Raw genomic sequence first — 16,392 nt, 5'->3', positions numbered from 1 at the left:
ACTTTTTCTCCACTCTAAAAGTTACCATGAAAAGAATCTTACCAAGTCTTCCTTTCCTTCCAGTGAGACTTAATGATGCAGTGAAGATTCTCTTCTATTACAAATCTTTCAACTGAATGACTCCCTGGCATTACAGGACCCTGGAAAGAAAAGCAAATGTAGATACTACAAGCTTAGAAAAAGATACTTTTATTTATCCAACAAATATCTGAGAGCTTATTATGTTCCAGACACTATACTGGGTGCTGAGGATAAAAGTTCAGAAGTGTAAAAACTTCGTATTTCAGCAAATTACAGTATCATATTCACTTGTATATATGATACAATTAGAATGGCAGTTGCAGCATTTCTTCTAGTGCCCCCGACACCATACTATCATCATCCATCTCAATTAAATCAAAGAGTTTATATATTAACTCTATACAGCTTGATTTTAAGATTTTATTTATTTATTCATGAGAGACACAGAGAGGGAGGAGCAGGTTCCCCGCAGGGAGCCCGATATGGGACTCAATCCCAGACCCCCGGAATCACACTGAGCCGAAGGCAGACGCGCAACTGCTGAGCCACCGAGGAATCCCAACAGTTTAATTTTCTTTTTTTTTTAACCACGAGAGTAGATTTACTTCCATAATAAATATGCAGAGAGGAAAAATTTTATTTCAAACACTGTATAGACACAGAAAGTCATATATGCATTGAAGATACTTGGGGTGCCTGGGTGGCTTAGTGGGTTAAGCGTGTATCTCTGGCTCACATAATGATCTCAGGGTCCTGGGATCAAGCCCCATATCAGGCTCCCTGCCTAGTGGGGGAGTCTGCTTCTCTCTCCCTCTGCCTCTACCCCCTGGCTTGTGCTTTCTAATAAATAGATAAAACCTTAAAAAACAAAACAGCACTGGGTATTTTTCTTAAAATCAACCTTATTAATAATAGCTAAAATTATTGAGCACTCATGTGTTACATACTATTCTATGCATTTTACATATTAGTAATTCAATCCTCATTAAAACTTTATTTGAACATATTATTATTCTATTAGCAAACTAATGTGGAGAGGAAAATAACTCCCCAATAACTAGGACCTGACTAAATCAGGATTAAAAGCTAAACACTCTTACACTGCATACTGTACTCTCAATCTACTTACACATACTAAACAATTTCTTGCCTAATGACGTGATACCATTCACTAAATTAAACTGTTAACTTCACTGCTATTGATCCTCTTAGATAATAAACCACTCAAAATTAAAATTTATCACAGGCTAGTTCCAACAAGATTAAGCCACAAGCACAATGCAACACAAGCCCTCTGATAGAACTTTTGGTTGGTCACATACTTCGGGATCATCTGTGTAATCAAACATTCTGAAGATGACCCTTGGCATCGGGTACACTGAATCTTCCGTGTGCGGAGGTGGTGTAAAAGGAGGCAGATTGTGTTGCAATGCTTCACACAGGATGCTGTCAAAGGCAAGATAAGGTCTTAGGATGTGCCGCTCCTGCCAGCGATCCTTTTTCAATTTCTGAATCTGGGCCCACAGGCAATCTAAATACTAAAGACAGATTAATTTTTAATAATTAATATATATTTGGAGGTCACTTAGAATATTTTGATTAGACAAACCAAAAACATTACCATATAAAATATATGACACAAAAGCTAGTTTGCAATTAAATATGGTACAAAGGAATAGTGCCAAGTCTTTCTTTTTAATTACTTTATAAAGTCTACCTGTCTGAGTCTGTTACTGCTTACATTTTCAAACTGGGCATTTAAATAAAAAATAACTATATCTGGAATCTTGCAGAATAAAGAATGCTTTGATTACATTCTAACATTAAAAATCCACTATATGCTAGGGCGCCTGGGTAGCTCAGTCGTTAAGCACCTGATTCTTGATTTTGGCTCAGGTCATGATCTTGGGGTCACAAGATCAAGCCCCAAGCTGAGCAGAGTCTGCTGGAGATTCCCTCTGCATGCCTCCAGCCTGCTCATGGACATGTTCTCTCTCTCTCTCAAATAATAAATATGTAAGTAAAATCTTAAAAAAAAGAAAAATCCACTACACACCTAGAGCTATGAGGAGCTGGAACTTTGATATGAAATGCGGAAAAGTAGTTAAGGTATATAAATGGAATGATGTGCATATACCACAGAGATAAGAATCTACTCAAGAGCTGACTGTGCTTGTATCACAAGAGACTGAGAATCAATTTACCTCTTCTTGCGGGTGTGGTTTCTCAGCAGTCCATACTTGTAACATGGGCACATGTGTTTTTTGGCGTCTTCTAATATAAAAATGAAAATCTACACTTAGGTTTTTAACAACATGGAAAGATGTTCAATTGCTTCATAATTAATAAAATGCAAATTAAAGCAGCAAAGTAACATTTTACATCAAATTATCATATTGCCAAAATGTGGACAAATATGCAATTCCAAACACTGCTGGCACAGGGGCTAACTGATCTAATCTCTTTAGAGGAGATTTGGAAGAGTAGAATTTCTTTGGAAGGCGATTTGACTAAGTCTAACAAAACTAAAATTGTTAAGACACTTCAACCCAGCAATGACATTTCTAAAAACTCTCACCCTCCACAAATGTATGTGCCCAGTACACAAATACATATACATAAGGATATTCACTGAAACGTTGTTTATAATACCAAAAGACTGGAAATAACCTAAATGTCTACCAAAAGGGACTCGTTAAAGAAATTATGGTATGTTAAAAGAGTAGAAATACTGTACAGCTGTCAAAAAGAAAGAGGTATACCTATATGTTTTTATGCAATAAATCCAAGTTATATTAAGTGGAAAAAAAAAAACAAATGAAGAACAGTATGTATACTGGACTATCATTTGTAGAAAAAAAGGGAAGGACATATATTCAAATGCTAGGATATTCATATTCTTTTATTTTTATTCTTTTGCAAACATCTACATTTTAAAAAGAACCAGTATGAAAAAAAAAAAAATAAAAAAAAAAATAAAAAGAACCAGTATGATTTTCAAAAACATTAAAAAGATTTATCACTTAAAAGTAGCTTAATGACAAAGCAGGTTTTTATCTTTAGATTTCTTTTAGTTCTATTTGTAACTAATTAACAATATCCAAACAGGTTACCTATTAATAGATTATGAAGCTTGTAACAAAGTTATTTTGAAAAAACTTAAGGGGACACAAAATTACCACACTGCTGGGTAAGTGAGTCTAAACTTACGAACAAGCCCTACTATTAGTCTTATACCTAATAAGACAAACAAGTTTTATACCCACTTCAAAGAAATGGGCAATAGGAGGATATGAGATGTTTTCATGGAAATGCATCATATTATTTAAGAAGTGTGGGTTAGAAGAGCCACTATTTTAAGGACTTGGTTTAGGACTTACATGAAATAAATACATTGTATGTGCTAAACTTCTGTCTCAAATATTGTGATTCAGTAGGTCTGAAGGTTGGGATTGGAGCACATTTAAGTCCTACAGGGAAGTCTTATGCACATTAGGATTTGAGAACCACTGTGTGAGAACAGAAGATATTTTATGACTTTGCCAAAGCAGCTCAAAAGGAGCTGTTACCAACTCCTTTGCACCAGTAAAGTAAGCAAACATTGAATTACCCTGAGGTCTCAGAAAGTTATAAGAGTAGGGGAATGAGGTTACTTAGAGAAAGCCATTAGGAACTCTGCAGTTTATTTGTGAGAAATGAAACTGACATGGTATTACTAACAGATAAAATATAGCACAGTTATCGTATCAGTAAGAATAATGAGCCGTGCCCTTACTTAAGATAGCTTTCAGTGTTGGCAAAGATGCGGTCCATCTCTGCATCTTTCTTTTCGTATAACTCCTTTCCAACCCAGGGCAAAGATGACAGAAAGGCATACACATACCAATCTCGCCGCACCTGAAGAATTTTTTAAAAAGGCAAATTTAAAATATGTGCTGGTTAATTTTCATTCATATTGTACTTGTATCTGAATGAATTCCTCCATTCCTAGGGAGGCTTTTAATACAGGTTAGGTAAGACACCCCTGGCTCAGTCAGAGCATTTCTACCTCATATTAGTTTTAATTTTATCAGACAGATCAGTGAATTAACATACAGATATCAGAGAACCCACCACTGTGGCAGTTGACTTAGCTTGTAGATATTAAGAATTTATAGTGTGAAAATCTACTGTTATCTTTTGGTTTTGATTACGAAAGGGTTACCAGGGAAAAATTCCTAGTACTGTATGGACAAGATTCAGCATACTGTGTTTTCTTACCTGAGGTACATCTTCTTCCTGAGTTACACTTACAAAATTTTCAAACATAGCAACCATGGATGGGGCAGCAATGACATGACAATTCACAAGATCAGATAAAAAACGGACCTGTTACAGAAAACGATTTCTATTAAATCTAAATGTAATATAATCACACAATAGACAGTCTTGTAATGATTGAAACTACAGGTCTGAAAAACTATGCCTCAAGACTGAATCTAACCTGCTGCCCGTTTTTCTTTTGCACAGCCTGTGAACTAAGAGTGGCTTTCAGATACTCAAATGCTTGAAGCAATCCAAAAGAATATTTTATGATTTATACAAATTATATGAAATTAAATTTTAGTGTCCACAAATAAACTTGTATTGGAACACAGCAAGCTCATTCATTTATATATTTTCTATGGCTGCTTTTGTTCTACAACAGCACAACTGAGTACTTGTGACAGAAACCGAATGAAGGATGGGAATCTGCATTTACAGGTTCCTATTCCATAGCTACATCAACCTATAATCTTTTCAGTCCTCTGTGAAAAAATTTTCACTGGACTAGAGAAATGGCAGTTTCTGAACAGATATTTGTTGGATGTCCCTTGTGTGCCACTAAGCACTTTTAAAGTTTCTCACAGTCTAGTGGGACAAGCATAATCTCAACCCAAAAGAATGACTCCTTTAAGGTAAATTAAAAAAGTATTCTAGGAACAGTGATAAAGGGAGTAGGGGAAAGCATCATAAAGGAGGAAATACCTGGGCTAGGTCATAAAGGATGAGTGAAGTATGCCTCAAGTGGAGAGTAACAAGAGTATTCTAGGCAGGATTCAAAAAGATGTATTCAGGGATCTGCAAATAATTGTGAAACAGCTGGAGGGTATATGGGAAGCAAGGAGAGAGAAAGATTGGGGCAGCCATAAAAGGTCAGCACTGAGTGTGGACTTAATCTTAAGCCTGACTGGTGTTTAACTTTTTTGGTAATATACTCAGTAAAAGACCTTGATCACATACATGCAATTCTAGGTAATATAAATAAACATAAATATCATACATAAACATATATACTATACACTGGCCCACTGTCAATCTATGTATTACATATTAGTAAGGCTTATTAATTACATTTCCATTTAAGATAAGTATTTACTTCCTCTCACCCAGTGAATCATCTTGTGCACAAGATTTTAAAAACCTTCCACTGTAGAGAATGGAAAGGAACTCGGGTTTGTGATCTATAACCAACATGAGCAGTGAGTTACAGAAAGACCGGTCTGGTGCCACAGTAGGAGTCAGAATGAAAGACAGAGAGTCTGGATGCAAATGATCAGTTAAGAGCCTGTCTTAAAACATGAGGAGGAAGGGAGTGTTCTGGCTGGCTCAGTAGGGCATGAGACTCTGAATCTTGGAGTCATGAGTTCAAACCCCACGTTGGGCACAGAGCTTACTTAAAATAAAAGGCACGAGAAGGAAGGCATGAACTATGCTAGTGGTCCTGGAGAAAAAAGAAAAGGGACAGGCCAGAGGGAAATTTACGAGGCAGAAATGACAGGATGTGGAACTACTTACAGGATAAGGGGGCAAAGGGAAGACAAACATTAATGCTCAAGTCCCTAGATGGGTAATGCAGTAGACAGCAGACCCTGTGTGTGGTTTGGGAAGACAGAATGATACATTTAGGGATTTTTGTAACTAAGGGACTTCCAGGCAAGATATCTTAGGGCTATCCAGGTAGTATCTGTAATACAGGTCTGGAGCTCAGGAGAAAGGCTGAAGTAGGACATACAGATTACCAACTTGTTAGGAAGGGTCACTCAAATAAAGATGGTTTGTAACGAAATGAGAGAGAACGAGAATGCTTTAGGAGAGAGTGTTTAAAGTGAAGTGAGGACAGAATCCTGGGAAACACAAAATATAAGGGGTAAAGGAAGATTACCCAGTAAAAAGAGACAGAGAAATAGAAGGGAGGTGGCAGCAGGAGGTCCTCAAACAGTGGTGCTGCAGAAATCCACAGACAAGAAAGTAGTGTAAAGCATCACATGCTACCAGAAGGTCAACTAGTATTTAGAGCGAAAAGAAGCCACTGGATTTGGTAATGAGCTCTGTGGTACCTTTAGTGAGAATGGTTTCAGAAGAGCAGCTACTGTGGTGAGAAAGAAAAAATTCCTTGGTTGTAGCTCACTTCTCCCCCTCCAACCCAATCATCATAATATACTAAAAAAGTAACTTACCAAATATACAGCTTCATTATAGTTGTTTGCTTTCAGTGATTCTTTAAGCTGACGAATCATAGCTTCTACAAACTCTCCACCAAAATTGTAATTCCTGGCATTCAGCAGTCCAACTAATGTTGTATAAATTGTCAACTTCTCAGGTAACAGGCGTGCACTGATTTGAGAACCCAGTACAAGAAAACCCCAAAACAACAGTATTATGTTAAGTTGCTTGATTCTATATTATATAAGTCTTTTGTCATTTTACTAACTTTGGAACAGGATTCCTTTGAGCTATATTTTTAAAACTATTTCAGAAAAGGCATAAATGTTGAGAAGAATTGGACATGACCCCTGTAATTTTTTATTTTAATTCTAATTAATCCAAGAATTAAAAGTAAAACAACTCTAATTATAAATTTATCAAACTAAAGTAAGTATAATTAATGCTAAACCAGTTTTTCTTCTAATGTGTTTAGTGGACTTTAAAGAGCAGTTCTACAGAAACTGTTTCCATGGTAAAACATCTGGGAAATGCTGGGTGAAACAAGTTTCTTCAATGCAGAATCATTAAGAGGGAGATGGAACATTCACCATTTATAAACTTAGCTAACCAAATGTCACAGGATCAGAATTCCACTTTGAGAAACACTATTTTAGTTGCTTAGAAAAAATTCAGAACTAAAACCACTTCCAGCTAAGTTCCTATCAGTTAAATTGCTGAATGTCAACATGGTACTTGGACATAGTAAGATATCTTTACACCACTTTTATCCAAAAGTTGTTTAACTATTTCTTTGCAAAGCATACATTAGAGTGATCAATGTCCATCTGAGAGATGAGAAAGCCTGGATTGTTAATTCCACCACTGGGAGATACTGTTTCATGATTTAATTTGAGACTTTTCCCACTTTAATTTACTCACAGATTAAATAATATTTGGTCTAGTTAACCTAACTCAAAGAAAGATTATGCCTATCAATATCTTCAAAAGCTTCTTCAGTCTTCTGAGAAGAACTATTACGCAAGTAACCAGTTCCCAAGTTTGGCTGGTACTACTGATTAAAAATACACATTAAACTCTATATATTGTATATATTTAAATGCTCGTGCTTCAAAGAAAATCTCTGAAATGTGGAAGTGTCTACTTTCACACTTAAAAAATAGTCAACTCAAATGATTTTAAGGTTCCAAGAAACGAAACATAAGGAAAATGCTCAATTTTAGTCCTATTTATCTCTATGCAAAAGAGTTCACCAAAGGTCATTTTGTCTGTATACATTTCCCATTAGAAGGAAAGCTAATAAAACATGGAAAGTAAACATATCTTTTGAACATTCCCAAAGCATTTAAAAGTAGATAATACATTATCACCTGGATTCACAAATCTTTTGCATACATACACTGTACAAAGAAGCCTTAAGATCTTGCTCTTGTAGTTAGGAAGATCAGCTTCTAAAACACCTGCCAAGCCTTCTAGGTTGCTCTCCAGAGAGCAGGCACTCTGTAGAGGACAGCATATTAAATATCTGTTAAGTACTCAGCAATTAGTGAGTGAAAATTTTCTAAGTGATCATAAAAAAACGTTAAAGCCTTATATGCATAAGGCACTATGACAGGTTTAGTATAAATCAGTAATTATTGCTCTATAGAAATCCATAAAAAGAGAATAAATGAAATTTTAAAAGCAAGCAGTCCGAGGAAGCAGAGTAAGAATTAGAAATGGAAGGACATCATCTGTTCTCCTGTGTTTCTGTAATTGATTCACTTAATACATGACCCTAAGCAAATTACCACAGGTATCTAAGACTTGTTTGTTCCTTATTTATAAATTGAGAGGATTATTTCTTAAGGTCTAAGACTCATATTCAAATTCTATGAAAATTATTAAGAACGTTTAACTCACAATTACCTGCATCCCAAGGGTTTAATATGCATTTACTTTGGGATACAGATGCATGGCAATACAAGTTTCATATATCACCAAGTTTTGCTGCAGAAGTGAATCAAGCACAGTCAACTACAATCCTAAGCCCATCAGTCTGTGTCTATCTGGCACATACCTTTTCTCCTACTTTGCATATTAAGGATTCCAAATGATCTTCAGTTTCATTGGCATCCGAGGTCTTTCTCCTTTTGTGAGGCTGTCCTCCTATTTCAACAATGTAAAAAATTAACATTACATGATGAATCTAATACCACAAATTTTATTTAACTTTTTAAATACTATCTCTTTCCTATCAGAAATGCTACTTTTTATACACTTTTTTAAGATTTTATTTATTTATTCATGAGAGGTGGAGAGAGAGGCCCAGACATAGGCAGAGAGAGAAGCTGGCTCCCTGCCAGCTAATGCCCCTGATGTGGGACTTGATCCCAGGACCCCGGGATCACAACCTGAGCCCAAGAGAGACACTCAACCATTGAGCCACCCAGGTGCCCCACACAGGAGAAGCTCTTAACTGACCCACCACCTCCCTGATGGGGCTCCATTCACCAAAGGTCTCCATAACCAGGGACACTACAGTTAACTCCAAGAGGCATTAGTTATGTTCAATTTGATGTGAATAGTGCCCTACAAAGGCAATGCAGCAGCCCGGTCCACTTCTGGGGATAGGGAGGAACACTGCTTACAACATCCTAACCACTAGTAGTTAGAATACTTTCTGGAACACTCCTGTACTGCTATTCCCATTCTTTAAACTGAATTGTTCACTGATGATATTCAGTTACTTGGTCCTAAAGTCTCTAAGTGCCAGTAATACTTATTATTCTAATAATGAAAATTATTATGTAAACCAATGAAATATGGGTATAAAACCAAGTTGAATGCTTTGGAAAGACTAGGCAAAAAAGGGAGGAAAACTTCAGAAGATGAGAAAGGGAGCATAAAACATGAGCATTCCTCACTAGTTTCTCAAGTGTCTGAACTTTCAACTCTATAATTAATAGCTCTGGTTCTATAGACCATGCAGAATTAGAGTATAGTTTACCTCAAGCAATGGGAATCACAATCAGCAGATATATACTCAAAGAAACAACCTGAACACTTTATCAAATAATCAGTGGTAGAAAAGTACGTTTTATGATTTACTTTACTAGTCTATTCTATTCAAAAACCATTATCATTCAAATAATCTTTTTTTAAAGATTTTATTTATTTATTTGAGAAGGAGTGAGCAAAAGTGAGCATAAGCAGGGGCATATGGAGAAGCAGTCTCCCTGATAATTAGGGAGCCCAACGGGAGGCTCGATCCCAAAACTTGGGATCATGACCTGAGCCGAAGGCAGATGCTCAACCGACTGAGCCACTCAGGTACTCCTCATTCAAAGAATCTTAAAAAAAAAAGAAAAAAAAAACATCTACCACACCCAAATCATTATCAATCACCTAACTGTCCTTTTGGTTGCTGAAGAATTCCGGCTGAACAAACTACAAATCAAACTTAGGCACTGGATAGTCTATTACTGTTAAGATTCTTACCATTAAAAAAAAAAAGATTCTTACTATTAATCATCTTTTACCATTTTGTTTAAAACCTTAATATACACACCTTACATCCTTTTGTGGAATAATCTACAGCTTAACAATTTTAAATTAATAGTGTTAAGTATGGAACATGATGCTGTTGATAAACATAATGTTGGCTAGTGTCCCAATACAATTCAACTTTGGCTTCCACCAATTAGATTATTAGGACAACATGTGGACAAGGAAGTAAAACTCTGTAGCAGTGCTAGCGATCTGCATTAATAATGAAATCTGCAGTTGGGTACAGGATTACCCAGGAGTAAGTTAAACATAACTTAAATGGTCTCCAGACTTCTATAGCCAAAGGAACAGAGTAATTTTTAAAGAATTCACAATCACCTACTTGCCTCTATAACATCTGGCTTAAAATATGGTGATTCTCATAAAACATAGCACTCTGGTATTCTAAGCTTGGGTGTCAAAAGTCTCTTCAAGGGATGCCTGGGCGGCTCAGCGGTTGAGTATCTGCCTTAGGCTCAGGATGTGACCCCGGAGCTCCGGGATCGAGTCCCGCATCAAGCTCCTGCACGGACCCTGCTTCTCTTCCCTCTGCCTATGTCTCTGCCTCTCTCTGTCTCTCTCACGAATAAATAAAATCTTTAAAAAAAAAACAAAACAAAAACCCCAAGTTTCTTCAATGACTGAAACGGTCTTCAAGTACCTTAAACTTAAGCTGAATAAAACCAATCTATTAATAACTAGATAGGACCAGACGGAAGTACTATAAAAGTCCACAGAGTAAAGCACTGTGTGCTTTGACACCCTGACCCTTTAGTTATCATTATGATCTGGCTTAAGTAACAAATGAATATAGTTTTGAGAGGATAATCCCATAAAAAATATAACATGCATGCACTATGACAGTTGAGATGTATTCCTGGAGATATCTGCCCATGTAAAGTGGACATGTGTGACACAGTGGAATCAGTGACCTTGATTCTCAAATATGCAACAAACCTACATCACAGGATCTTTAAAGGTTCCACCACCCAAACAACCAACTTTTACACAAAGGTCTTCTATTTGCAGGATGTATTCCCTGAAAAAAATCCACATATTCAATGCAATGTTTATAAGCTGTCAGCCAGGCTGTTAAAATAGCCTCTCCTAGAGCAGTGGTTTTTAATTGGTGAGATTTTGCCCCCGGTAGGGGCCACATGACATACATACTGTCTCTGGAGACAGTTTTAATTGTCACAAATGGGGAAGTGCTACTGACATCCAGTGGGTAGAGGCCATGGATTCTGCTAAACATATTACATTGGACAACTCCTAACAACAAAGAATAATCCAGCCGGACATATCAATAGTGCCGATGGTGAGCACCTTGGTTCTAGAAAGTAGAATATACTAATAGTATTCTTCAGAAACAGATTATGGTAAGGCTGAGAAAATGCAGATGGCGAAAAACTAGCTGAATGAGAGCAGTTTTTTGTTTTTGAAACTTTAACCACCATTCTCTCCTTTCTGGCTCATCTACTCCGCCAACCCTTTATCTCACATCCCACCCTTCACATCTTCCCTAAATTAACTCTCCAGCTGGCTGGCTTGTTCCCCAATCTATTTGGAATCATACCCCAGTCTTTAAAGCAACCCTCCCAGACCCTCTTATAACCTAGAAAAAGAGAAAATAATGCTGTGAGAGAGAAGGTAGGATTTCTAATATAAAACTAGAAAATACAACTACACAGTCCTCCCTAAACTGCAACTCCTATTTTCTCTCTTCCCATTCTGACTGTATGAAAGCACAAGTTTTGTTTGGAGAAGGGGAGGAAGCAGAAAGTACTAAGATAGGCCCCACTCTCACCTGATATTTGAGAGGATATAAAGGAGGGCTGGTAAAACTAGACGCATCTGAACTCACAACAGTAACAGGATATTGAACTCAAAACAGAACCTGGGTATGCAGAGTAAAGCAGCTTCATTAGAATAAAATTTTGGGAATTAGCTAAATGTTTTCATATACCCTCAAGAAAATATATCTAGGATAGCTCCCAAAGAATAGATTTTATATTAAATGTAACTATGTAGACATTTTACAACATAGATTCAGTTACATATTGCCACTTCACTCTGACACCCTTGGCTTATATAGGAGAGAGAAACCAATCTTTATTAAAACCCATTTATGAGGCACCTGGTGGCTCAGTGGGTTGAGCATCCAACTCTTAGTTTCTGCTCAGGTCATGACCTCAGGGTTGTGAGCTAGATCCTGGCATCAGGCTCTGCAACTCAGTATGGAGTCGGCCAAGATTCCGTCTCTTCCCCTCCCTGCTCTCACATGCACTTATATCTTCTCTTTCTGATAAATAAAAAAAATCTTTAAAAAAAAAAAAAAATCCAGGGGATCCCTGGGTGGCTCAGCGGTTTGGCGCCTGCCTTTGGTCCAGGGCGCAATCCTGGAGTCCCGGGATCAAGTCCCGCACCGGGCTCCCTGCATGGAGCCTGCTTCTTCCTCTGCCTGTGTCTCTGCCTCTTTCTCTCTCTATCATGAATAAATAAACAAAATCTTTAAAAAAAAATCCAAAAACTCTTTGCAAGGATCCTCACATACAAATAACTTTTTCCCTGTAAGGTGATCCTAACTTTATATGGATATACTGTACATCTTATACCCTGAATTATTATAAAAACCGCACTAACTGGAAAACAAAGACCAACCCTGTAAAAGAGAAAGTAGCAAAACCAACCATACAAAAGGGAAAAGTAGATTTAAAGCAGAAGTGACCATCACACCTGAAACAAACTATACTCTTCCTTCGAGTAACAAATCCCTTCACTTCTAATTATTTTTTCTGTAAGTTAAAAAAGTAGTCACAGTCTAAAAGATAAGGCGCTAATTCTAAGTAGCTTAAAAAGGGGGTTAAAAATGGGTTTTTAGCAAAGGTATTCGATAATACAAATTACTTTCTTAAAATAACAAAATAACATACTGAACAGATATTATATGCATTAAAGCTTTGCAGATATTTTTTCCCTTTCTTCAGAGACATTCTTTTTAAAACATTTTTAAAATAGATTTTATTTATTTATTCATGAAATACACACAGAGAGAGGCAGAAACACAGGCAGAGGGAGAAGGAGAAGCAGGCTTCCCACAAAGAGCCCAATGTGGGACTCAACCGCTGAGCCACCCAGGCGTCCCCCTTCAGAGACATTTTTAAAGGGATTCTAAGAAATGAGTTAGTTTTAGCACTGGATCAGTATCCATAAATGCTAAATTCCCTTTCAGGATTTCCCTTTCCTTCTCTATAAATTGAACTTCACTCCACCAGCTGAATTTCGTTGGTAGTCTAATCCTGGACACTCTAGTCTCAACAAAGAGACACAATTTTAAAACTGCCCTCTATGAGCTGATCCTTTGCTACCTCTGTGATCTTAGCTCCTACAACTCCCCCCAGCCCCACCCCTCTGACTCTGCTACAGGGATACTGGCCTCCTTACTTTCTGTGAACACCACAGGAATGCTCCAGCCTTCAGTCCTTGGCATTTGTGGTTCCCTTTTCTTAGACTATTGCTTTTCCCCATAGAGCCACCTGGTTTGCTCCCTTCCTGCAAATCTCCCACCAGACACCATTCTCAGTGAGGCCTTTCCTGATCAACTGACATAAAACAGTAAATCCACCTCGCCTACAGTCTCTACCCCCTTTCCCCAGTTTTATTTTTCTCCATAGCCCTTACTACCATTTGATACACTATATTTGATTGTGTTCTGACTGTAAAAGGGAGGCTTGATCTTTATACTGTCCACTACTGTACTGCCAGTAGTTAGGATAGTGCCTGGCACCGTTAAATATTTGTTAAATAAATAATTATATCTTGTCAAGCATATGGAAAGTCATGACAGTCAATGACTGATAAGAGCTGACGATAATCCAGAAATACTCAGGTGTATCTACTTAATTATGACTATCAGAATTCATTTTAAAACAGCCTTCTATAACATTTAAGTGTCTGATATTTCAGATCTTAAAAAAATTAGTAGATGCTTAATTAAAAGATTCAGCTGTTATGGCAGCTGATCCAAATTGTGGCAATTTATCAAAGTTCCAGATTTGGTATAGTATCCAAGAGGAACTATATACAAACTGTCCTACTACTAAATTATTCACCAGAGTTAACTTTAATGAACTCATTTTACTTCTTTTTGTCTTATTTTTAGGTTCCTGCATCAAGATCCAAATGGATCATGATTTACTGTCCAGCTAGTATTAAAAGAAACTGTCAAGAGGGGATCCCTGGGTGGCTCAGCGGTTTGGCGCCTGCCTTTGGCCCAGGGCGCGATCCTGGAGTCCCGGGATCGGGTCCTGCGTCGGGCTCCTGGCATGGAGCCTGCTTCTCCCTCCTCCTGTGTCTCTGCCTCTCTCTCTCTCTCTCTATCATAAATAAATAAATCTTTAAAAAAACTGTCAGGAAAGTTATGCCACCATCACAATAGCAAAAGCAAAAGCTGTTTTCTACATATTCACATCCAATTCTCCAGGTTGCCCTCTGGAAACATTTTCTCTCCCTTTAAGGGTACCCTAAAAGGGAGAAGAGTGGAGAAAAGAAAATATGAGAAAAGCAAAGAAAACGAGAAGAACTTTAAAAGACTCAAGTTCCCTAAACCCCAACCAAATTGCATCAGGCATATTAGTTTTTGGTTAATAAAATTCAAAGCCTATGAAAACCGTTTTCTGTGGTCTGCACGTACATCATACACAAAACCTCACACGTTTAAAAAAAAAAAAAAATCTAGGCATCCAGCATAGTAATACTTGGGTAGTGAAGAGACCCCTGGATTTCCTTTTATCCGAGTCCTGGCACTGCTATGTCTCCATGTGTATTACACTAAAACTCCGGATCCTCAGGCATCAGATAAGGATGAACTAGAATATCCTCTCAAGCCATTCCCTAGCAGAAATCTGATGCTTCAATGTTAAAACACATGTGATTCTGCTCCTACTCCTAAATGCCCCAAAATTCAAGGACAGGCAAATGTTAGTGAAGAAAATCATATATTAAATGAAATTTTTCTTCCATGTTTTTTCTTATATTGTTGACATGTGCCAGCGTTTGTCACCTCTCAAGCATTAACAGATGCTAAGTAAGTAAATATAACCATGAGATACTTGTTACATGTATTAACTCATTTATGACCCTCACAAAACTGAACAGAGGTCGGTATCCTTACACTTCTACATTACAGACTAAAGTTTCCAGGGGTGCTAGAACCTGGGCAAGATTATGAAGTAATGGTGGAGTCTAGCTTTGAACTTAAATCCTCTGACTCCAAAGTCTGGCCTCTTAACCATTATACCACATCCCTTTTAAAGAATATAGACTATTCTATAACCTGGAACATAGAACTACTCAATTTCTTCCCTTTTTGGTGGATGTGTGCTCTTGACTGATTCCCGTAATGCGAGCATATTTTCCTGTTTTTAACCTGCCAAATTATCCTTGTTTTTTTTTTTTTTTTTTTTTTTTTTTTTTATGATGGCAACACCGCGATCATCACCCTGGAGTGCAACCATCCAAATCCCTAAGGGCTCTCCAGTTAAGTTTTTCCAGCACCCTTCCCTTTCAACGAGGGAAATAACACTTGCAGCTAATTCAAAATCTACTGTAACGACGTGCATCTGTTTGTTAGTGACCTGAGTGTGGGGAACAGACGGCTTTCTTTCCTTGGAGCATGAAAGAAGGCAAATCCACGGATGACGGATACAGCCGAGCTCAGACTGCGATTCCTCCGATCTCCCCACTCACCGCTTTGTTCCTTCCTCTCTGGGGGCCCTTTCCAGGTGCAGTTTGAGGGTCAAAACGAGACCCTGGGACTAGCGGTACCTGTCACTGTGCCTAAGAGGCGGCCGCACAGACCCTGGTGTATTGCCCTGCTCGGCGGTACCGAGGACCAAATCCTGAAGACTCCTTAGAGACCAGAGGTCCAGCAGGCCGACGACTAAAGGAGCTGGGGCGGAGGGGAGCGGGGCCTTTTAACAAGTCGCCGGGCCTCACCCTCGCTCCACTCTCCCGGGCCCCCCGAACGCTGCCGGGGTGTGTGTGTGCGTGTGTGGCGGGGGGAGGGCTCCCCATCCTTTCCTCGAGTCCCCGCGATCCCGGCCCCCACCTGGGCGCGGCCTCGGCGGTCGGGCCTTGGGCACTCACCGTCGTTCTCGTCGCTGTGCCGCCGCCGCGACATGCCGCACGCCGGGCGCCGCCGAGCTGAGAGAGGCCGGGCGGGAAGCGCGGCAGGAACTGTCGGGCCGCCGGCCGGTGCGAGGACACAGACAAGGCGCGCGCAGGGGCCGGCGCGCAGGCGCACTCGCTGGCGACGGGTCCCGGAAGCGCAGGCGGGAGAGGCGGCCGCGGGGTGCGCGGGACGGCTCGGCGGGCTCG

The 16,392-nt window shown here is 38.8% G+C and overlaps 1 protein-coding gene across 3 annotated transcripts in view; it reads right to left on the bottom strand.

Moving 5' to 3' along the window:
• Positions 1-16,337, bottom strand: part of NCBP1 (nuclear cap binding protein subunit 1) — a 36,365-nt gene extending 20,028 nt beyond the window's left edge. The window contains exons 1-9 of one of the 3 annotated variants that reach the window (XM_072842036.1): positions 16,162-16,337; positions 8,546-8,634; positions 7,886-7,986; positions 6,501-6,657; positions 4,282-4,389; positions 3,797-3,918; positions 2,226-2,295; positions 1,344-1,559; positions 43-140 (exon numbers count right to left, since the gene is read on the bottom strand). In XM_072842036.1, coding sequence (XP_072698137.1) covers positions 43-140; positions 1,344-1,559; positions 2,226-2,295; positions 3,797-3,918; positions 4,282-4,389; positions 6,501-6,657; positions 7,886-7,986; positions 8,546-8,634; positions 16,162-16,195 — 995 coding nt within the window. In that variant the 5' untranslated portion in view covers positions 16,196-16,337. Of the gene's footprint in view, positions 1-42; positions 141-1,343; positions 1,560-2,225; positions 2,296-3,796; positions 3,919-4,281; positions 4,390-5,028; positions 5,084-6,500; positions 6,658-7,856; positions 7,987-8,545; positions 8,635-16,161 lie in introns of those variants that run through there. The other 2 variants (XM_072842037.1, XM_072842038.1) reach the window with 2 other exon arrangements.
• Between the last annotated feature and the right edge of the window lie 55 nt (positions 16,338-16,392).

The sequence above is a fragment of the Canis lupus genome, chromosome 10 (assembly GCF_048164855.1).
Source record: "Canis lupus baileyi chromosome 10, mCanLup2.hap1, whole genome shotgun sequence".
Lineage (NCBI taxonomy): Eukaryota > Metazoa > Chordata > Mammalia > Carnivora > Canidae > Canis > Canis lupus.
Note: the sequence above shows the minus strand (reverse complement) of the source record. Positions and strands in the feature narration are given on the sequence as shown.